Source organism: Hypanus sabinus, chromosome 6 (genome assembly GCF_030144855.1).
Source record: "Hypanus sabinus isolate sHypSab1 chromosome 6, sHypSab1.hap1, whole genome shotgun sequence".
NCBI classification, from domain to species: domain Eukaryota; kingdom Metazoa; phylum Chordata; class Chondrichthyes; order Myliobatiformes; family Dasyatidae; genus Hypanus; species Hypanus sabinus.
Genome location: NC_082711.1, coordinates 51,977,244 through 52,002,285, shown reverse-complemented (window position 1 = coordinate 52,002,285; position 25,042 = coordinate 51,977,244). Strand labels below are relative to the sequence as shown.

The window sequence follows — 25,042 nt, the reverse complement described above, 5'->3', positions numbered from 1 at the left end:
ATCAACCAGATAGGAAATACTCCCTTTATTCTAACCCAACATCCCCCTTCATCTGTGACTTAAAACTATTGACTTATTCCCTTTCTCATTTTCAATGAAGGGTCTTTAACCTTAAATGCTAAAGTGGTTTTTCTTTCATATCCTGACAAGAGTTTCTTAAATTTTCTGCTCTTATTTCAGATTTCCAACACCTCCAGTATTTTATTTTAAATTTTCATCAATGACATCTTAGTGTTAAGTGCCCCTTGACAGCATTGTCAATGGCATCTACTATCACTTAGCTAATTATTGAGATTGAAGTAGTAACTTGGATTAGATTTAGCTGCTGCATGTAAACAAGACACAACTGCACAATTCTCTGCTGGAGCTGCACTGGAATAGCTTTGGAAAACAAGATTTCAACATTGCAGCAGAATGCTGTTAGTGTCCGTAACCTTGGTTAAATGAGCAATTTCTTAATATCACATAGCACCTGTGATGGTGGGATCAGGCATTTGGGATATCCAGTTGAACATGGCTACCTACACTGCAGCACTGTTTCTTGCACTCAGCTGCTGGACCCAGCCATTGAGGGTGGCAATGATCATGAAGGCACCACCTTGAGTTTATTATTTAATTGTACACCAACATTGGAAACTGAATATGACAGGATTGAAGAATCTTGACCAAATAGGAATTTGTCTCCTCAAGAACTGGGCAACCTATACTTTATTTATATATTTTATTTTATTTAGAGATACGGTAAAAGGTCATTCTGGCCCTACAAGCTCGTGCTGCCCAATTACACTTATATGACTAATTAACCTAATAGCCAGTACGTCTTTGGAATGTGGGAAGAAACAGGAGTTTTTTGATTCCTATTAAAGATATTTGATTTCCACTCCATGTCAGAACATAAAGTAGTAGAGCACAAGAACACTGCCTTCAGGCCACGAATGTCTGTGCTGAACACAATGCCAAATGAAGCTAAATTTCTTCAGCCTGCACATGATCCACATCTCTCTGTATATGAGCCTATCTAAAAGCCTTAAAATGCCACTATTATATTTGCTTCCATCACTACTTTAGCAGCTCTTTCTAAGCACTTATCCCTCTGTGTAAAAACAAACTGGTCTTTGCATATTTCCTTTAAACTCTTCCCTCTCAACTTAAATGTTTCCTCTAGTATTTGACATTTCTAGCCTGGAAAAAGATTCTGAGCATGACTCTCATCATTTTAACTCTCTATCAGGTGTCCCCCCCAGCTTCTGACACTCCAGAGAAAACTACCCAAGTTTGTTCAACCTCTTCTTATAGCTCATACCCTCTAATCCAGGCAGTGTCCCGGTAAGCCTCTTCTGTACCTCTCCAAAGCCTGGGGCAACCAAAATGACACACAATATTTCAAGTGCAGCTTAACCAAAGTTTTATAAACCTGCATGACTTCCAAGCTTTTATATTAATATTCTAATTAATGAAAGCAAGCATACACCCTCTTTACTACCATATGTTTATGTGCATATTCATTTTTATAGAGGTATAGACATGGACTCCAAGATCCCTCTGTACATCAGTGACTATCTAGATTCCTTTATATTTGCCTTCCCAAAGTTTAACATCTCACACTTGCCCAGATTTTAAAATAATTCATTTGACATTTCTCCAATTTTATTGATCCTGACTGGCCAATTCTTTTGTTACAGCAACATTTAAAAACACACTCAGCACTGTGCAGATTTAACTAATAATAAAATCCAGCATAATAATACAGTACACTAATGTACCAATGTGCAATAATAATGTACAAGATAATAAAACAGAGACTATTGTACTATGATGTGTGTTCTCCTGCTGCACAGAGATGAACTGTTGCATATGCTTATTACATTTGGTGGGAAAGATTTTCTGTAATGATCCTCGTGGCAGTGGAGCTGAATGAGTCAGTTTGAAAGGGTTAAGTGGGTCATGGAGAGGATGTGCCAGATTGCCCATAATGGATAATGGTTTGTTTAGTGACCTCCTCTCCACCACTAACTCAAAATATCAGTGATCCTAATCCACTGGTCATAGACTTTGAGACAAAATAGCAGCCACCCTTCCCTACTCTCTGTATACCATGAGGAAGCCAATTCTGAATCCAACCTACCAAGTCACTGCGAATGTCATGCATCCGAACTTTCTGAATCTGCCCACCATGAGGAATCATGTCCAATGCTTTAAAGTCCACATGCACTGCCTCAAGCTCAACAATAATTTTTGTCACCTCCTCAAAATACTTAAGTTTGTAAGGCACTGCCTGCCCCACAGAAAGTCATGCTGATTGTGCCTAATTGGGACAAGTTTTTCCAAATGTACAACAAATTCTATTCCTAAGAATCCTCTGTAATACCTTACTGGATTGAATTTAATTTCCACAACTACATGGGATTTTAATTCATACAGTATTTTCAGTTCAGGCTTCTGGATTGGTGCAATCTAATTTATGTTAATATTACATAAATACTTATAATAATTTTCCAATATTAAAATGTACATACAATGACTGGTGAGATTTGAATGAAAGATCATCAACATGAAAATTTCTTCCTCTCTCCAGTGACGGAGGCCAACTTAAGAATTTCCCATTTTTTCTTTCAGTTCAGATAGACCAATGTTTAAGTTATTAGCCTAGCATCAGAAACCTGGACTAATGTTCTAGTGACAAATTCAGATTTACCATGGCAGCCGAGTTCTAATATGGATAAAAGTCTACCTTGGCCACTGAGATCCTTCAGGTCATTCACTAGAGGCTTTCAGGAATAATTCCAAACCCACAGGTGATTGTTAATTATTCACTCAAATGGGCTGGAAGGGGTAACTATAGAACAGACAATAAATCTGGCCTTGATTCTGTGAAAGAATTGCCATTACGATTCAACTACACTCTCAACTACAATAAAATTCTGTTAACCCAGCATGTCGAGGACTTTGATAGTACTGTACTGGAAGATTCTATTAAGTATTGGATGTTATTCTAAAGAATATCTTGGTGTACGTTTACTTTACATTCATTTTTATCTTAAAAATGCCTCACAGTAGTATAGGTTTTTCAGCTGAGCCAGTGAGTTTAAAGGTAATGCTGTAATCAGCTGAATGTCAAACCATATATTTTCAAGCAGTCAAATAGCTAGTTATTAAAATTTAACTAATTCTTACAAGCTGTTTCAATTGTGCTTATTATCAAAGCTACCTTGAAACTTCATCCCTTTTTCCAAATGTTGTCAGCATTCTCAATTTTCGCACTAAAATTCAAAAAATATTCAGTAGGAACAGGAGCATGCCAAAAATTTCCCTGATTTTGTTTCATTGTGATCACAGCTTAGATTTTAAATCACCTCTATTTTGTTGGTCTATAGACATCATAGTTCAAAAGATATACAAATCTCAAGATTAGGTATATTAAGTGATATTAAATAAATACTTGCTCTTTGGGGTAAAAAGTTTTGAAATTTCTGTTCATTTCATTACTAGATGACAGACTCTTTCCTTCTGGCACTGGTTCCACAGGACACATCTCAGCATCTCCACTGCCACACCTTTTAATAATTCTGCATCCTTTATTTCCCCACCTATAAGATATACTACTTATCTAAAATTGCATTAAAAACTTAGATCTCATCCAAATCAATTTTAAAGATAGCAAGTCACAGACAAGCAATTACTGATCCATATGTCTGCCATTTGTCCAGAAAATATAGAGCATTATTAAACAGGATATACATGTTAACATCAAACTTTTAAAAAAATTTCTTTTCCTGTTCTGATAAAGGATCCTGATCTAAAACCGTCCTGCCAGAGTTTCAGCCCGAAACATCAACTGTACTCTTTTCCTAGATGCTGCCTGGCCTGCTGAGTTCCTCTAACATTTTGTGTGGGTTGACTTGAAACCTTATCTCTTTTCTCAGTCATAGCTTCTGCTGAGAGCTTCCATCTTTTTTTTATTTCATAAAATTCATATAACTCGAGTTGGACAAATGTGTATTTTTGATCTTCTGATAATCTAGTGGTTTCCCTTTTAACTTGGTTCTGTGGCGACCCACTTTCCAGCGCACTCAAACAGGCTCACAAAGTGGCGCGCGCCGGCATTGAGGCCGGTCCCAAAAAGGGCACCAAGCCTGCTTCACCAGCAAGGGGAAAAGCCCGCACGCGGGATGGGACTGTGAATATGCAGTATACCCAGGGAGGGCGGGAACAGGAAGGCTTTAAAGCGAGGCCACAAAGTTTGAATAAACCTCTTTTGCAACTGCAGCTCACCAAGCTTCACGTGTCGTTATTTCAGCGTTGCATGTAGCACACCGCTACAGTCCTATCTCCAAAAATAACAGTCCAAAAATAACGACCTCACCAAGAAACTATAATGGCTGACTTTTTTGTCCTCAAGTAGCAAAGAAAAACCTAGATTCTACTTCAGACTAATGATTTGATTGCCTTTTAATCCATAGGTTCAGTGGTAAAATCCAAAGACTAAAACCAACAAATCCTCATGCTTCCCTTTCAGTTCTTTTAAAATATCTAGTATGTAACCTGACAGGTACAGAGATTTACAATGTGTTAACTCTAATATTTTTCCTTAAATATTTTTAACTTCCTCATTCCCATTCAATCTTAACTTCTAAATTCCCATCATTATACAAATACTAAAAATTAATTACAATAGACCATTCTCTTCTGAGCTTCCTCCACTATATAAAAAGACAACAGTTGATTTGATTGTAATCTCAATGCTACAATCCTGTCTATCTCCAGGAATTTTTCAACTTCTTGGTTATTATATATCTTGCTGTCTTAGACTGTTTCCACCATCTTTTATGAGAAAGCTTCCATGATACACAACTTTGTATCTTAATTGCACAAGGTTTTTAAAGAGCTACCTTGTACTATCAAATGAACATATCCCTTCCAAATCTAGCCAGTCAAGACTCCTCAGCATTCTTTATATTTCAGTCAAATCACCTTGCACTCTTCTGATCTGCAGCAGACTACAGCCTAGCCTAACCAGCCCATCATAAAACAACATCCCTTTTTGAGTTCTTTGCATCTTCCATTGCAAAAAGAAACAAATTAATTTAATATCTCAGACAATTATTTTCCCACTTCAAGGGGCTCATGTATATGTGTAAAAGCCCTGTTTTTTTCCTTTATACAATAGCTTCCTTAATCACATTCTATGTTGTTCATCTTTAATATTTTCTTGGCTATAACATCCTCATTTCTAAAACTCAATGTCTGTGTTTGCCAATTTTGGCAGTATTTTCTGTGATGACATCCTTCATTCAGGTTCCAATAGAAAGCCTACAAAGGACTGTTCAAAGTACTTAATGTAGCCTAATCAAGGTATTATGCAGCTAAAGCTCGACTTCCATCTTCTTGTACTCAATTTTGTAAACACTGGCATTCCACAAGTCCATTTTTGAATCTTTGTACCTGTCAATTGCTTGTTAAATGGTAATTTTAGATCAACAAGCTTCTTTGGTACTCATGATGCTCCTACCTTTTCACCACTAAAGTGTATTCTAGCCTTTTGATTCCAAAGTGGATTACCTCAGATTTGCATGCAAAAAAAATCCATTTTCCTCAGTCTTTTTCACCTGCTTAATTCCATCAATCTCTCTATACAATTTAATACTTCCTTCTACACTGTTATATTTTGCCTACTTCCACACCATCAGAAAACAAAAAATAATGAATGCCACCTTCAATCCATTCAAACCAATCATAAAATCATAAATACAACAAGACAGATTCAAAAATATCACAGGATACTACCAGCTTTCTACCACCATTTAAAGTGCAATTCCACTATACCTAGTATGCACCTACAATTAACAAGTAAAAACTAGCAAATTGATTTATGAAGGGCTTTATCAAATGTTTCTACATAGCAATAAACATTGGCATGTAAGATAATAACAAGTAGGAACAGGCGAAGTCCTTTCTTTCCTCAACAGCATGCTCCACCATTCAATAAGATCATAGCTGATCTAGCTGTGGACTCAGTTTTACCTACCTGTCTTTTCTTCATAACCCTTAACTCCCCTATTCAAAAATCTATCTTCCCTTATCCATATGTACTGGACATGCCCTAGTATTTTAGAGATACTTTAGTATCTCTAAAATACTGGAGAGATGTCTTCCAAACTCTATCCCAAATACTTAATTTCAATTTGGAACCCAACCTTTTGATTGCTCTTTTCGGCACCTCCGAAGAGGGGGACATGCACCCAAGTCCGACTAAACATCGTACACTGTCTTTTGCTTCTCTGTTGGTCAGGCGTACAGTTTTGCTGATGTGGAAGGATGCTGCCCCACCCACCCATGCTTAGTGGCTCAGGGACATCATGTTCAGTCTACGCCTTGAAAAGATCCATTATTCAATCCACAATTCGGACATGAAGTTCCAAAAGGTGTGGGGACCCTTTCTTGAATATTTTCAAAAATCCCAGCGAGACTAAAGGTCCATTCTCTCCCCCTTTCCTCAGTACATAAATCCCTGACCACCAGCATTTTCTGGTAAAACTCTTCAGACTCAAATTTCTTATACAACAGCCGATATCGTAGAAAAATACACCTTCTCTATACCAATGCAGCTCTGTGGGGGCAAAGGTTCTGTTTAACCCTTTTTGCCAATGCATTGATGGCTTGGAGTTGGGGACTGCGAGGGGTGGGGCGATAAAGCACATTCGTACTATGGGTGCATCTCTTTCATAAATGTGAATTGTACATTTGCTACATTTGTTATGCACTGCACAATTCTCCATTAAACTATATTCTATTTAAAAAAAATATTGTTGAAAAAAATCTATCCAATTGTGCCTTAAGTATATTTAATGAGGTAGCCTCTACTGTTTTGCTGGATAGAGAATTCAACAAATTCACTAGTCTCTGGGAATAGCAGCTTCTCCTCATCTCCATCCTAAATCTATTCTACTCACACTTACCAGAGGAAGCAATTTTTCTGCCTCAATCTCATATCCCTTTCATAATTTTGTATGCTTTATAATATCTCTTTTCATTCTTCTGAATTCCAGAGAGTAAAGTCTCATGCGTCTCAATCGCTCCTCACAGACTAACCTGCTCATCTCAGGAATTAACCTGGTGAATCTCCTCTGTACCACCTCCAAAGCCAGAATATCTTTCCTAAATTAAGGAGACCTGAACTGCATGTAGTACTCCAGGTGCAGCCTCATCAGTGCCCTGTACAGTTGCAGCATAATCTCCCTGCTCTTGAATTCAAACCAGTTTAATTCAATTTATTGAAATCAAACTTAGGTGTGTTACGTTTGGTCTCCTCTTCCAAATTTTAATGTGTATCATGAATAATTGTGGGTTCAGCACTTATTCTTGCAACATTCAGCTCTATGACTGCTAATCAAAGAAACATCCATTTATCCCACCTCTTTTCCTTCTATTGGTTAACCATTCTATACCCATGCTAAGACATTATTCCCAACTCCTTGCATCCTTTTAAGACCATAAGATATAGGGTCAGAATTAGGCCATTTGGCCCACTGAGTCCACTCCGCTATTTCATCATAGTTGATCCACTTTTCCTCTCGGCTCCAATCTCCTGTCTTCTCCCTGGATCCCTTCATGCCATGACCAAACAAGAATTTATCAATCTCTTTCTTAAATATACATAAAGATTTGGCCTCGACAGCTACAGTGGCAAAGAATTCCACAGATTCACACTCTCTGGCTAAAAGAAACTCATACTCATCTGTTCTAAAAGGACAACCCTCTATTCTGAGGCTGTGTTCTCTGGTCTTAGACTCTCCCATCATAGGAAACATTCTCTCCACATCCACTCTCTCAAGGCCTTTCATCATTCAATAGGTTTCAAAGAGGTCACAATTCTAGTGAATTACAGACCCAGAGCCATCTAACACTCTTCATTCGATAAGCCATTCAATCGTTCAATTCCTTTTCTTATGGGCAAGTCTTTTATGTGCCTTCTAGAAAGCCAGGTATATAATATTCACATCTTCCCCTCTATACATTGTACTCACTATATCCCCAAACAACTTCAATAAGTTTGTCAAACAGGACCTGTCTTTCATGAATGCATACTGTCTGCCTGATGAAACCACTTCTATTCAGATATCTCGTTATTTCATACTTAATGATAGCTCAAGCATTTTTAATGACTACAGATATTAAACTAACTGGTCAATAGTTACCCTTCTTTTCCTTACATCTTTATTACAATAGTGATATGACATTTGTTGTCTTCCAATCCACCAGGATCTGCCCAGAATGCAGAGAATTTTAGTAAATTATTAGAAATGTGTCCACTATAACTTCTGCCCTTCTTTTCAGTACCCTGTGATGCACCTCATCAGGACCCGGGGGATTTGTCTACCTTTAGGCACATTAGATTGCTCATCACTGCCTCTTTAGTGATAACAATTGTACTTCAATCAACAATGATTGGAGTGTTTTGTTTGACGTCTTTTACTTTAATCAGCTCTTCACAAAGTTAGTTAAGAATGCTCTTCATACATAATCTACCCATCACAAATACATGCAGACTCTTTGATTCCAAGTATTCTTAATCATTGACAGTAATTTCTTGACAGAGGATGCAATTTTATAATTCCCTGGTTTCCCTCTCCTAACTCGAAGGCATCACTTCCACAATTTTTGTTGTTTGTGAAACAAGCAAAGTTATCTTCATCTTCCTTTAAAACTCTGGGCCAGAGTTCCATTCCTGGAAAAGTGTCACTCTTTAGTGGCCTTATTTTCTTACCACTGTCATTTTTCTCAATAATTTTGGCATGCTCTTCTGAATAATTGATAATGCTAATTATTTAGATCTATTTTTTAATCATGCCACTTTAATCAGTTTTAAAGGTCCATATTGCTCTCTACTTAATTGTTTAAAAATACATTTTAAAATGTTTCAAGTTCCTTTTGCTGCTATGATTAATCTCTCTCAGTCACCGGAATTCGTTAGCTTTTACATTTTTGCTCAGTTTACTTTGATTTTATCTAGTCCTTGGCTTTTGCTATCCGCCTTTAGATGTATTCGCTGATGCTTTCATGCACTATATGCCATTTAACTAAATCTGGTTCATTACTCAGAGCTAAATGGATGGCCTGGGTAGGAAAGGAGTAAAGTGATAAGGGCCTAATATAGACAATGGGATTAACTTACATAGACATCATGGTGAGCATGGACCACTTGGGCTGAAGGGTCTATTTCTGTCCAGTACAACTGCATGATGAAATTTAAATGTGACCCATATCCTCTTAATTCTACGACATACTGGTGTTAAAAAAAAATTAACACCCATGAAGTTTGTTGCTTCAGTCATGAATGTCCTCATATCCCAATCTATAAATATTAAATGAGCTCAGCTCTGTATTATGCACCTATTCACTTCAGAGGTGCTCCCCAAATTCCATCAGAATGTGGACTTTGCAACGAGGCGGGAGAACGCATTGGACCTGGTTTACACAGACATTCTCGACACTTACCAGGCACAGCCCCGCCCCCACCTCGGATACTCAGACCACATCTCTGTTATGCTAAGCCCTGCATACAGGCGCTCCAGACCAGTTCAGAAGCAGGTGAAAACCTGGCAGCAGGAGCCATCTCTGCTCTTCAAGACTGCTTTGAGAACACTGAATGGCATACGTTCAGGGAGGCTGCAACCGACGGCGACTCTACCAACTTAGAGGAGTACACAGCATCAGTGACCAGTTACATCAGCAAGTGCATTGATGATGTTACTCTATCCAAGACCATCACTATAAGTGCCAACCAGAAGCCATGGATGACCGCAGAGGTACGTGCGCAGGCAGCTTTAACAACAGTGAGGGCCAAACTGTCCCAAGCCATCAGAGGGGCAAAGCTTGCACATGCCCAGCTAATCCACAGTCACTTCCAGGACAGCGGCGACACGCGGCGCATATGGAAGGCATCCAGGACATCACCAATTACAAAACAACATCACCTGACTGTGCAGGTGATGCCTCCCTCCCAAATGCGCTGAATAACTTCTACACCCGGTTTGAGGCGGAAAATGATGTGGTGGCTAAGAAGTCCACCCCTCCTGCGAATGACCAGGTGCTGTGTCTCTCCGTGGCCGACGTGAGAAGAACCCTGTGCAGGGTCAACCCACGGAAGGCTGCTGGACCAGACAACATCCCTGGTAGAGTGCTCAGAGGATGTGCAGACCAGCTAGTAAATGTTCTCACTGACATCTTAAACATCTCCCTGAGCAGTGCCACCATTCCAACATGCTTCAAGGCCGCCACCATCGTCCCCATGCTGAAGAAGTCTTCAGTGTCCCGCCTGAATGACTACCGTCCTATTGCACTTACATCCATCATCATGAAGTGTTTCAAGAGGCTCATCATGAGGCATATCAAGACCCTGCTGCCCCCCTCACTGGACCCCCTGCAGTTTGCGTACTATCCCAACCGCTCAACAGATGATGCCATTGCCACCACCTGGCCCTAACCCATCTGGACAAAAAAGACACATACGTTCAAATGCTGTTCATAGACTTTAGTTCAGCATTCAACACAATCATCCCTCAGAAACTAATTGGAAAGCTGAGCTTATTGGGCCTGAACACCTCCCTCTGCAAATGGACCCTAGACTTCCTGACTAGGGGATCTCAGTCAGTCCGGATTGGGAGCAGCATCTCCAACACCATCACACTGAGCAGGGGGGCTCCCCAGGGTTGCATGCTCAGTCCACTGCTGTTCACTCTGCTGACCCATGACTGTGCTGCAACACACAGCTCGAACCATCAAGTTCGCCGATGACGCCACTGTGGTGGGTCTCATCAGCAAGAACGACGAGTCAGCTTACAGAGAGGAGGTGCAGCAGCTAACGGACTGGTGCAGAGCCAACAACCTGTCTCTGAATGTGAACAAAACAAAAGAGATGGTTGTTGACTTCAGGAGGGCAGTGAGCGACCACTCCCCGCTGAACATTGACGGCTCCTTGGTAGAGATCGTAAAGAGTACCAAATTTCTTGGTGTTCACCTGACTGAGAATCTCACCTGGTCCCTCAACACCAGCTCCATAGCAAAGAAAGCCCAGCAGCATCTCTACTTTTTGCGAAGGCTGCGGAAAGTCCATCTCCCACCCCCCATCCTCATCACATTCTATAGGGGTTGTATTGAGAGCATCCTGAGCAACTGCATCACTGCCTGGTTTGGAAATTGCACCATCTTGGATCGCAAGACCCTGCAGCGGATAGTGAGGTCAGCTGAGAAGATCACCGGGGTCTCTCTTCCCACCATCACAGACATTTATACTATATGCTGCATCAGCAAAGGAAACAGCATTATGAAGGACCCTATGCACCCCTCATACAAACTCTTCTCCCTCCTGCCGTCTGGGAAAAGGCTCCGAAGCATTCAGGCTTTTACAACCAGACTATTTAACAGTTTCTTCCCCCAAGCTACCAAACTCCTCAATACCCGAAGCCTGGACTGACACCTTGCCCTACTGTCCTGTTTATTATTTATTGTAATGTCTGCACTGTTTTTGTGCACTTTATGCAGTCCAGTGTAGGTCTGTAGTCTAGCTTTCTCTGTGTTTTTTTTATTACGTAGTTCAGTCTAGTTTTTTGTACTGTGTCATGTAAACCATGGTCCTGAAAAACACTCTCATTTTTACTATACACTGTACCAGCAGTTATGGTCGAAATGACAATAAAAGTTGACTTGATCTGACCTATCGGGGGTTATAGTTCAATTTCAGCTGTAAACTTAATTTTCACTATTTTATCCATGTAGTCTTTACTGTATACTTGCATCTCAATAAATCAGCAATTCCCAACCTTAGAGCTACAAACCAATTAAAGGTCACAAAAATCTTCGACAACATGGTGTGCGTGTGCGTGTCTATATAGTTAAACATGCATACACACACACATTCAGGACAAGTGGTTTTTTTTTTCAGAGGTGCTAAACAATCCACTTACTATAAAAAGATTATTAACAGTCATATTCTTATAACATGTTGCTTATGACATTTTGGGATAACAAAAATGTTTCCGAGGTCATGGTAAGGAAAAGGTTGAGAAATTCTGCCCTGTATCTATTCAAAGTGATTTCATCCTTAATGGGTTACTCCTAACACATTATCATTCCTCTCAAATCAGCTACTTTTCCTGTGGAGATTTTCATTCCTTTAGGAATTAAATAATTATTGAAACTTATTTAAAATATTTTCTGGTGCTTATATTATCTTCTAATTTAATGCTAACATTTACCTCTGTTTATTCTCTTGCCTTCAAATTAAGACCCGAGGATCAGTCTTAACCTCACTGATCTCAAACTCCAGGTGAAATTCTGTTATGTTAATGATTCTCATAGAATCCTTTAAATTTACTAATTCAGTGCTTCATTCACAAATCCTTGTTATTCAACATACTTATCGAGAAAACTATCCTGAATGAGTTCCATGAACATGATCTCAAATCCTTTTTCCTCTGTAATGAACTTTGACAGTTTTCCATATTAATCATGAAAAAAGCCTGTTTAAAAAAACCAGGAATGCAAAAGAACAAGGAAGGTTTACGAAATATGTTATTAATATGTGCCACCAGAGATAAGTAAATTAGCTAATTACTAATACATGTAAATGTATATAGTGAATAAAGTTGATCCTGGAAATGTTTGCACCCTATCACCAATCCCTGGAACAGATCACTAGATCTACAGATCTAGCAGACTAAAAATAACTGCTCCTCTATTCTGGGTCTCTGAACCAATCCTTAATCCACACTTCTACATTACCAATCATTTGTGTTCAAATTATGTTCCCAACTTTATTCCTCAAGTTTTTGCCTTAGTTTAACTCAAAGGCATGTCTCCAGTATTATTATTACTTTTTCACCTTATTGAAGGTCCTATGAAAGTCAAAACCTCCAACTAGTTTGTCCATGTCTATTGTGCAGTTCTAATCTCAAATTCCAAAAGATTTATCATTTCCCTTTCATAAATCCATATTGATTGTGCATAATCCTTTTTATTTCTTCCTTACAGATGACAGTGGAACACCTTGGGCAGTACCATGACATAATTAGTAAAGATGGCCCCTCACTGACATAGTCACTGAGGTTCATTTCTGATCTCCAATGTTATTTGTGTGGAGTTTGTGTACCTGCGAGGGTTTCCTGAATGATTTCCTCTCTGTACTCTATTTTCCTCCTACATCTCACAGGTAGGTTTACAGTAAGTTAACTGACTACTGCAAAATTAGTGACTGGTATAATCTGGAGGGAGCTGATGGGAATGGATAAAGATTACAGAGAAAATTCCATGGTGCAGAAGGCAAAGAAGACGAGGAGGAATGTAGTAGCCATAGGGGATACCATAGTGAGGGGAACAGACAGGAGGTTCTATCAGCCTGATAGAGATACTCATGTGGTATGCTGCCTCCCAGGTGCCAGGATATGGGATGTCTTGGATTGGCTACAGAGTATTCTGAAGGGAGAGGGTGAACAGCTGGAAGTCTTGGTAATTATTGACACCAATGACAGAGATAGAAAAAGGGAGCAGGTCCTGAAGAGTGTATTCAGGGAGTTGGGTAGGAAACTGAAAAGTGGAACCTCCAGGGTAGTAATCTCAGGCTACATTCACACTAGACCAGATAATTTTGGAAATGCCGTTTTCACGCAAAAACGATAGGCGTTCACACTCGGCGTTTTTAAAAATATCTGTCCACATTGAAACAGAGATTTTGGCGAATTTCCTTATACTGCACATGCGCAGGACACATCTACCGAAAACAAGCGACATATTTGCTGTCGAATCTCACCGTGAAAGACAGTGCTTGTTTGTTCAGTTACAAACGAGAAAAACTTAAACGATGCGCAGCTGTTGGCTCTTGCGCAGGAGGATTTAAAAGTAAAAAAACAAATACTGGAGTGTACGGAGGCAACCGACCGGGAGTTCACGGACCGTATGACCCGGCTGACAACGAACATTGAAAAACTGACTAACTCTGTTGCATTAATAAAGCCCCTTGTTAAATGTGTAAAAGATGTCTGCATCAGTATTATCTTGTATTTCCATACAATGTTACATTAGGCTGTTACACATCTATTGTCAGAGAAGTACTTGCATAAATAGGTAAACCACCTTCATACAAGTAAGGACAGAGAACAGGGCAAAGTGAGTATACTTATTTACTCAGTAAGTTATGGGTCAAAGTATTTGGTGAGTACATTTCTAACTCTTCTGGCTTCAGTTTCGTTGCCACTTGTTCTGAAATTGTTAGGTTACGTTCAAGAAAACAATGAAATGGAGTGCTGCTGTCTGACAAAGTGTTTTCAGATTTCTCCGATTACCCCGTCCATACTGATCTGCCCAAGAAGCGTTTTCAAAAATACACACTTTGGAGAGCGTTTCTGAAAAGCTCCTGTTTTGGGGAACAAAAACGCCATTTTAGTGTGGATGGAGGGTAAAAACTATGAGAAAAGGCCTTGGTTACGGATTTATCTGGTGTAGCGTGGACGTAGTCTCAAGATCGCTGTCTGTGCCACGTGCTAACGAGTGCAAGAATAGCATGATCAGGCATATTAACTCGTGGCTAGGAGACTGGCATAGGGGGCAGGGCTTCAAATTCCTGGATCATTGAGGCCTCTCCTCGGGGAAGTATGACCTGTACAAAAAGGACCGGTTACACCTGAACCTAAAGGGGTCCGATATCCTAGCAGGCAAGTCTAATAGCGCTGTTAGAGAGGGTTTAAACTAATTTGGCAGGGGGATGGAAACCAAAGTGATAGGGCTGAGGAAGGGGTAAACAGAAATAAATCAAAGGTAACGTGCAACAGAGATGACAGAAAGGACAGACAGAAGATGAAGTATAATCACAGCTAGTGGGATGAGTCATAGGGCAAAAGAGGCATGGTGCAGTTAAAACAGAAAGCAACAAATACTGCACTGAAAGTGTTATATCTGAATGCATGCAGCATAAGAAATAAAATGGACCATCTTGAAATTCCGCTACAGATTGGCAAATATGATGTGGTGGCCATCTCTGAAACTTGGCTAATGGATGGCTGCAGTTGGGAGCTGAACGTCTAAGGATATACGGTGTATCGGAAATACAGGTTAGGAAGCAAAGGGGGTAGTGTGGCTGTGTATAAGAAATAATATTAAATCATTAGAAAGGGATGACATAGGATCAGAAGGTGTAGAGTCTCTCTGGGTTGAGTTAAGAAATGGCAAGGGTAAAAGGACCCTAATGGCAGTTGTGTACACGCCTCCAAACAGCAGCCAGGATATGGATTACAAATTACAGCAGGAGATAGAAAAGGTGTGTCAGAAAGGCAATGTCATGATAATCGTTGGGGATTTTAACACGAGTGAATTGGGGTAAGCCAGACCAGTACTGGACCTCAAGAGAGAATTTGTAGAATGTCTATGGGATGGTCTTTTAGAACAGCTTGTTGTTGAGCCCACTAGGAGATCAGCTGTGCTGGATTGGGTATTGTGCAATGATCTGGAGGTGATAAGAAAGCTTAAGGTTAAGGAACCCTTAGGGAACAGTGATCACAATATGATAGAGTTCACCTTGAAATTTGAGAAAGAGAAACTGAATACCAATGTGTCGGTATTTCAGTGGAATAAAAGAAATTATAATGGCATGAAGGAGGAACTGGCCAAAGTTGACACTAGCAAGAAGGACAGCAGTAAAGTGGATAACCTTTCATTATCCACATGAAACTGTACCCGCTAAACATTTGTCCACTCACTGTTCATCATCTTTAAAGATCACTCGCCCATCTATTTTTGTGTTATCTGCAAACTTGGAGATACTATATTCCAATCACAGCTCTGAGGTGCAGATCTTTAGATTTTGGGGATTTAAACAGCTTATTATCCTTTTCATAATACTACTGTATTTTTTTTAAACTAACACCAATTTCTCCAAGCCTATCATTTAATCTTGAAGTCCTACAATTTTCATGTTTTCTTCTGTGAAGAAAGACACAAAAAATTTATGTAGTTTTCTGCCTTCCATTACTGCCCAATGTAATTTCTTCTGTCTCACTGTGCAAGGGAACTTCTGAGGAATCAGAGAAGAAACATCAAGGTGCATTTATGTCCCAAGAACCAAACAATGAACATTATAAATATACCTGTCCTTAAGTAGGGCGACAAAAATAAGGAACCAAAACAATACACAGCACAGCATACCCTGCACACTTGTCACAAGATATCCCTAATTTGACACTCATCTGCCCTGTAATAAGCCCAAACAATCCCTCTGAATCACTTTTCATACCCAAATGCTAACTTGTATTACATGTAGGACTCTCAAATCCCTGTACTCTGAAACATCCTGCTATTTCAATTGGTCTTGCTCCTGAACTGGACACCATACACTCCCTCCATTCCATCCACCCGCCAATTTTTATTCACTGAATGTTCCTGTATCTCTCTGCAGACTCTTTGTACTCTTCTCACAATGTGCCAACTCACCTCCCTCAAGATCAATTAATAGATTTGGCTACAATGCACTTTGGTCTTTTTCTTAGCAACTAATACAAACTTTGTTGAAACAGAGGCAGAATTAGGTTTATTATCACCAGCATGTGTCGTGAAATTTGTTGACTTAGCAGCAGCCATACAATGCAATACATAATATAGAAGGAAAAAAGAGATTTTTTTTTTATATATTGTAATGGTTGGCCTGGAGTTTCATAGTGGGAGGGAGGGGAGGATACTAACTTGATATAATTTTATTCTGGGTCCTGTTCCCTCATTGTTATGAATTATATAATTGATGTTTATTTTGCACTGTATTAATCCACTTTGTTGGGTTTTTTTTGTTTGCAGTTGGTTTATAGAAATGCATAAAAAATAATTTAAAAAGAAAAAATACATAATAAAATAATAATAAAAACAAATAATCAATTACAGTATACATACATTGAATAGATTAAAAGTCATGCAAAAACAGAAACAATATATTAAAAAATGAGGTAGTGTTCAAGGGTTTAATGTCCATTTAGGAATCTGAGAGGGGAAGAAGTTGTTCCTGAATCGCTGAGTGTCTTGCTTCTGTACCTCCTATCTGATGGTAACAGTGAGGAAAGGGCATGCCTTGGGTGCTGGAGGTCTTTATTAATAGACACTGCCTTTCTGAGACACCGCTTAGAATATGTCCTGGGTACTTTGAAAGCTAGTACCCAAGATGGAGCCGACTAAATTTACAACCCTCTGCAGCTTCTTTTAGTTCTGTGCATTGACACCCCCCCATACCAGACAGTGATGCAGGTGGTCGGAATGCTCAGCACGGAACATCTATAGAAGTTTTTGAGTGTATTTGTTGATATATCAAATCTCTTCAAACTCCTAATGAAGTATAGTCTCTGTCTCGCCTTCTTTATAGCTGCATTGATGTGTTGGGACCAAATTAGGTTCTCAGATCTTGACACCCAAAAACTTGAAACTGCTCAATCTCTCCACTTCTGATCCCTCTATGAGGATTGGCATACGTTCCTTCGTCTTGCCCTTCCTGAAGTCCAATCAACACCATTAAGACAAAAGTGCCGAGTGCCAGGTCATTGCTGAGGCACCACGCCACTAGTTGGCATATCTCACTCCTGTACGCCCTCTTATCTACATCTGACATTCTACCAACAATGGTTGTAACATCAGCAAATTTCTAGATGGTATTTGAGCTGTGCCTGGCCACATAGTCATGTGTATACAGGGTGTAGAGCAGTGGGCTAAGCACACACCCCCGAGGTGCGCTAGTGTTAATTGTCAGTATGTTATCACCAATCTGCACAGACTATGGTCTTCTGGTTAGGAAGCAAAGGATCCAACTGCAGAGTGAGGTACAGAGGCTCAGGTTCTGCAACTTCTCAATCAGGATTGTGGGAATAATGGTATTGAATGCTGAGCTATAGTCGATGAACAGAATCCTGACATAGATGTTTGTGTTGTCCAGGTGGTCTAAAGCTAGTCAAGAGCTATTGACATTGGATCTCCTGTTCCACCAGCACCCTTTTCAGTAGAGCCCTACCAGTTAAAGCTAGCCAATATGAAAATCACCCATACATCTCAAGTCTGCTTTCTTTTGGTTAGTTAATCCTTAAAGCATGTTAATGCCACAAGCTCTGGCTTTAAAGAGCAACTATTAATGTGGTACCTTTCTGAACATTGCTTAGAAATACTGTTACGTACCGTGACACGTGACAGTGGTGTACTTGTCACGCAATAGTGGTGTTGAAGCTATACTGGACTTAAGGTAGTGGTCTTGTGATGGTGGAGTGACGTCATTTTCCCGCCAGTAGAGGTCATGTGACAGGTGTTTTTTTTTACACAGGGTATAAAAGGAGGACCCCTCCCTGTGAGGAGGGGCAGTTCGTGGCTGGATTTGCCATTTTGACTCCATGCCACTGCGTGGTTCAATTTTATGATGCAGTTTAGTTGAAAGATGGAGTTTTATTTAATCCCTAAAGTTTAAAAGGTCATTGCATTGCCGGCAGTTTCTTTATAATACTGCCAGTTAAAATCAGTGGAGAGTGAAGATCGGAGTTCAGGAGTTAAAAGATCGAGGAAAGTCGATTTCGACGGTGAAGGAAGGAATCTCTTGCTGATATATTTCTCTCGGCCTCCTCCCGTCTCCTGCCTTCTCGATTCTCGCACTATTTCCCAAGCAGAGCGGGACAGTTCCTCAGTCAGGCTTTCCCTCATTTTGGTGACAGTGACGGGCAAACCTCTGGCTTTCATGTCTGTAGTTGCCTCTTCCACCGTCTGGTACAACCGCGTCCCGTTGTCATAAAACATTCGAAGTTTGGCAAGGTATGGAGTTTGAAATCTAATCTTATTTTGCTTTAGTACTTGCTTTACTTCAGAGTATTCTTTGTGTTTCTGCAGGATCGCGGGGGGGGGGGGGTAATCTTGGTCAAAATATATTAATTTATCGTTGAAAAACACTCTTCTTACTCCAGGCCCTTTGTAGAATCTGCATCTTGGTGCTGTACTGAAGGAATTTAATTATTATAGAGCTTGGCTTTCTGTCCTGGGTAGGTTTCAGAACCAGTGCGCGGTGCATCCTCTCAATTTCCAGCTTCATAACCGAGGGAATATCCAGCGTGTCCTGCAGTAGCTTTTCGACAAACTCCGTCATAGATGAGCCCTCCGCTCCTTTGGGAACGTTGTAGATTCTGATATTTTTCCGCCGTGATCTTCCCTCCAGGTCAAGCAGTTTACCTTCTTGGTGATGTATGATTTTTACTGTCTTACTCAGTATCCGTTTCACGTTTTGAACCCGATCTTCCACCTTCTCGATTCGAGTCTCTGCTACCGCTATTTTTTTGATTAACGCTGGCGAGCTCTGCCTTAATATCCCGGAGCTGCTGCTTTATTTCTTTCTGCACCTCCATTATTTCTTTCAGGATTTCGAACATATTCGCCGCTTCGTCCGAATGAGGCCCAGCGCCCGCCTCGCTTGCATGTGGTCGGGTCGGAGAGCCGCTCGCTGCACTCCTCTCGGCCGCAGGCTCCGCAGTGTCACTTTTTTTATTTCCGTTCCTTTTCCCCATTCTTGCCCCTCTTTTCAGTTCAAATATTTTTCTAAAAATATTATATTTGATGGAATAACGGGGCTTAATACGCGTTTTTCCCGGAGGAGTTAGTGACTTAAGCTGCCATTCTTGACGATGACATCTCCCGAACCCCTAACCCCTTTCCCTTTCCATGCTCTCCTCTTCAGCCACTATGTGGCCATTCTTAGGGTGGAGGAGCAACACATCATATTCCATCCAGGAATCCTCCAATCTGATGACATGAACATTGATTTCTCATTCCGGTCATTTATTTTTATTTTACTCTTTTTTTTCCCTTTACCCCTCCCCATTTCCCACCCTCTTTTCCCCCTCTGGCCTCTTACCTCTTCTCCTCACCTACCTATCAGCTCCTCGTTAGTGTCTTCCTCCCTTTCACCCATGGTTCACTCTCCTCTCCTATCAGATTCCTTCTTGATTAGCCCTTTACCTTTTCCACCCAACTGGCTTCATCTATCACTTTCTAACTCAGAGGTTCCCAAACTTTTTTTGCGCCATGGACAGTACAATTAAGCAAGAGGTCCATGCATCCCAGGTTGGGAGCCTCTGTTCTAACTTGTCCTCTTTCCCCTGCCCCCACCTTTTTACCTTGGCATCTTTCCTCTTCCTTTTCCAGTCCTGATGAAGGTCTCATCCCAAAACGTTGACTGTTTATTGATTTTCTAGATGCATCCTGAGTTGCTCCACCATTGTGTGTTGCTAGCAATTATTCTCACTGTTTGCCTAGTATCCTTTTTCTAGCAGTGGTGATTCATTTAAATCGCACCCCTCTTCTTTTTGCCCCTTGACTTTCTAATATTCAGACATAACATTATTGTCTTTTAACAGATAAAAATATTTGTTCAAAATCTTTGCTAGATCCATGTTTCCTACAATTCCCCATTCTCATCCAATTCTATACATGTATATGCTGAAGATTAGTCAAATATTAAATTATTATTGATTGAACAGCAACTCCTGAACTTAATAAGGATAAACATAAAAAGCAAAGCATTCAAGTTGTTTTATTCTCTATCTGCTAAATCAACAGAAATAATTGGAAATGACGGAGACATAAAACTGATATTACTTAATCCATTTCAATGCTTCTTTACAGCATATAACAGTGTTATTAAAACAGAAGTTCCTTGTCTTCTCTTGTCCTGGGAGTCAAAAGTATCTACTGATAATTCACAGAGAAGTACAACTAGCACTGGCACATGGAACCTGGCAAATAATTTTGTGTATTAACACTTCATAAAACATTAACCATCTTGCACTCCCATGATTATCTCCTTTAAAATTCTAAACCTCTGCAATACCTATCTGAGAAGCCTAGTTAGCCGTCAGTTGTCCTAAGCTGCAAAGTGACTACAGAATTATATAATTTGATCATGGTTTTCAGAGATGTGGTTTGGTCACATGAACGAAGATTCTTTTCCTTACACTAACAGAAAACAGTGATAAAACTTCTGTTAATAAAAAGAATGATGCATTCCACTTTTAGGCATTAATCAAAAAAGATAAATCAGGGATGCTCTAAAAATTCCAAAAGTCAGTTAATATCTAAAAGAAAAGAAAAAAATTAATGTTTTAGCCCAATGACCTTCCATCTAATGAAACATATTAATGCAGGCTTCAGATATCATTAAGAATACCTGCTTTGAAAGGTATCTTTCTTGCAGCTCACCATGATCAAATTCAGCAAATTACATGGCAGCTGCATGAAATACACCTGCCAAGAACTGAGACAAAAATGACCATGTTTAAAAAGTCATCAACCTGAAATATTCTCCCTTCATTGATGCTGTCTGATCCATGTATGTTCAGCCTTTTCTGTTTTATTTTAGACTGATAGTATCCACAGCTTTTGCTTTTAAAAAAGAAACAAGATTTCTCATTAAAGTAGAGAAGTAAGACTTAGGCAGAATAGCGGTTGTAAGCTGGCTTTAAATAGTCATTTTGTCTTCAACCCTGACAGGTGAATTTCATACACCTGCCAGATATTTGCTAAATCAATCATGACCATATGCCACGAGAACTGTTTTTAAAAAGATAGTCATCTCAATGACACATTTAGCTTGTATTAGGCTGCTGCCAGATGTACAAGATTTGGATTTCAGAACAGGTGGCAAAAGAACCTTTGAAGGTCAATGATAAACTAACTGCATGGCACACTTTAGGACAGGTGGTACTATCAGGCATAAGAGAGTAAATTTCAGTACTAAAATAGATACTCAGTTCTCATCACAAAATATTGATTTATTATCTTTTATTCAGAAATACAACACAGAAGAGGTCCTTCCAGACAGAATACAAAAAAATTCTTAGACGCCACTGGAAATGAACTCCAAACTTTGAAGTCCCCAAGCTGTAATAGCATCGTACTAACAGCTACACTATAGTGGCACCCCACAGAACTACTCAAATTTCAAGACTAAAAAATAGCAGAACCAGGTAAAAAATAAGCAGACCTCAAAAATCGGCAATTAAAGTGAAGCTTTAATTGACTACTTAGTTTTTTGCAAACTACATGTCAGAATCCACAAAAATTCAAAACCTGATTTATAAAAAACTGCTATATTTTTATGATACCAATATCTTCTCTTAGACACTTCATGTAGCTAAAAAAAATCAAAAATAAAGTGTCAAGAAATATAATCAAGTTAGATTTAATAGAGAGGTGGAATACATAGGGAGAGTAGGCACAAGGAACCCCAAGAGGTTGGGACAACGTAGAGAGGGAATTCTAGACTTTTGGTCATACAAATTATTGTTAAAGCTGACTAAACTATTTTTTCATGGCTTGCATGGCTGGAGATGGCTATGGAAATGCGACAACCCTGTCAATAGAGTGGTCCAAGGTTCAAACAACAACCTGTACTCTCAGTTTAAATGAACTAAAATAGGAAGGATGATGGATTTATCTCAAGAGGAATGAATGTAGATATCCTCTGAACATATATCAAGATGAGCCGTCCATATCAGAACATCTTGGAGACGTGAATCAGTAGGCTAAGAGGCCATCCTAAAAGTCCTAACAGGATGACTTCCATCCGAAACAAAACATCAAATCGCAGACTCAGGTGACTAAGTTCTGAAGGTGGCCAGGTTTTAACAAACACCTGAGTAAGAAAGAAGCAGACTGATTTCTGAAGAGAATTTCAGAGATTAGGGCTGAAGTTGCAGAAAGCATTGATACTTCAAATGCACCAAAGATCGGACTGGTGGAGCAGTGCTATCAGAGGATTGTATAACTAGAGAAAGTTACAACTAAGTAGGTCGGACAAGGGGGAGGAAATTAAGCATATAGATTTTTGAAGGAAATTAATGTTCTGCTATAGGAAAAGTAATGAATTATAATATATAAATCTGGGGAACTTATTAAAACAGCCAGTGCAATGAATTTGCTTTCCAGAAGTATGTCTTCAACAATGGTGAAAACTTTAAAACAAATTTTTTTTTAATGATTTGTACTTCCAAATTACTTACAGATGCTTATAGATTCCATTAATGATCACAGAGTATTGAGAAAGAGCATCAACCATCTCCAATCCACAAATTAAACTTAACTGTCAAGCTCATTCTGAATTGGTTTTAACTAGAGGCTGATTCCAAGTAACAATATGCATCACAAGCACTCAATTCATGATTATTCTAATACTATTTGCTGTTTTTAAGCGGGTTCATTTGGTTACATGATCTCCACTAAAAAAAAACGGTTTTACTGTGCAACTTCCTTGTGCTCAGAAGTCTTTTGGACAAATCCCAATCAAATGGGTCTGAATCAAGCTTGAACCCCACCGCCCCCAGCTGCTCACTGTGCAAATGAACAGGGCTTTAATAAAGAACAAATATTTTCCTGATCACAAGATTTACCCTGTTTTTAATAGCCAGCCCTTATTATTTATCCTTCCTCAGTGGTTCAGCCAACATATAATTCCACAGCTGCCAGCAGTCTTCCTACATTGCCAAAGAGACCATTCAAATACGAAGTGCTAGTCTGGAAGATGATAAAAAGCTATTTGATGAGGATAATCATAGCCAAGTACGTATTTAGGCATGATACTACACACACATCACTCAAATGTTGAAGCCAATTATAGATTTTTTTTCTGCTACTCTGGTTGACATGAGTTAATTCAGTTTATCCCAAAAATTAAGACTGAATTCTTAATGAGCTTTTTTTCAATTTATAATGTAAAAACACTAAAATATATAGAAAGTAAATACACTACTCAATACACTATCACACAATAAATAACAGACATCCATATTGAGTGAAGAATAAATTTTACTGGAAACTGATGTTATAGGTTTGAAAGTTAATTTTTTAAGGCTATGCAATTTTAGAAACAGTATCTTGCATAAGAGAACAACAATGCTTCTTTTAACCAGATGAAAATTAAAATAAACAGCTTTATGGAGTTTCCTGACTTACCTGACAGCACTGCGGTAATGACTTCAATATGAAATAAAGGCAGATTCCTATCTTGCAAGGCAACAGGTCCTGCAAATGAGGCTTCTCGATAGATCTGCAAAAGAGAGTTATAAGGATATAAAATAAAACACAGATTCCTGCATTATAAACTAAGTGAATTTTCAATGCAAGATTTTGATTTTATTCATTCTGGGACAGGGAGAGGTTACTCCATTTTGCTGGCCTATTAGGTATAAATAGGATGCATTAGTCTTGCTTAAAAGATCTCTCAACAGAAATTAATGTGTTTTTACCAACTCAAAGACCATAAGAACTACTGAGTGACAGTCTGTTATTTTTCAAAATAGAGACATTCAGCAAGCAAAGGTTTTTTTTATTTGTTCTCTGGCAAGTGGGGGAAGGGTAGCAGAAAAATACAGGCAGCAAGGTGGCAGGGGGTAGAAGGGTGAGGGAGGACAACAGCAGACAAGAAGAGTGTGTGAATGAGGGGGAGGGGTGGGAGGGGGTGAGAACTAACTGCAAAACCCACCAAGAAAGGGCAGGACAGATTAGTAACAAGAGGACAGTGCTCACATTCTCAGTAAGGGAGATTGATGGTGTGGGAGCGGGACAGGGGAGAAGGTGGTCAAATGAGCTGTGTGATATAGCCAAGGCCCCACAATGTAGGTTGGGGGTGGGGTAAACAAAAGTGGAGTAGAGAAACAAGGTATGTACCAGGACCATGAAGGTATAGACAGTGTTTGGGCAAGGAAAATAAATAGTGCAGATCTGAGTAATGGAATGACAAGTGCTAGTCAATTGGATTGCATGAGTTCTATAACATTGTATTTCCTTCAATAATGTGCAACCAATTTCGTTACAAGCTTTTTACAATATACATATACACATGTATGAGCAAGTCCCACACTCATCCACAATAGGTTCTAATCTTAGTTCCTATACATAGATTAGGAATTGTTTTAAAATTTAAGAAATCTGCTTTTAAGCACTCTGATATTACAGCAACATAAACACAGTGCTATCCTCCAATACAATGATCAAGTTGCAC

At 39.4% G+C, this 25,042-nt stretch overlaps 1 protein-coding gene across 2 annotated transcripts in view; it reads right to left on the bottom strand.

The window, feature by feature from the left end:
- Window positions 1-25,042, bottom strand: part of dnajc1 (DnaJ (Hsp40) homolog, subfamily C, member 1) — a 193,264-nt gene that overhangs the window by 81,704 nt on the left and 86,518 nt on the right. For both annotated transcript variants that reach the window (XM_059972107.1, XM_059972108.1), the window contains exon 6: window positions 23,995-24,088. In XM_059972107.1, coding sequence (XP_059828090.1) covers window positions 23,995-24,088 — 94 coding nt within the window. The remainder of the gene's footprint in view (window positions 1-23,994; window positions 24,089-25,042) is intronic.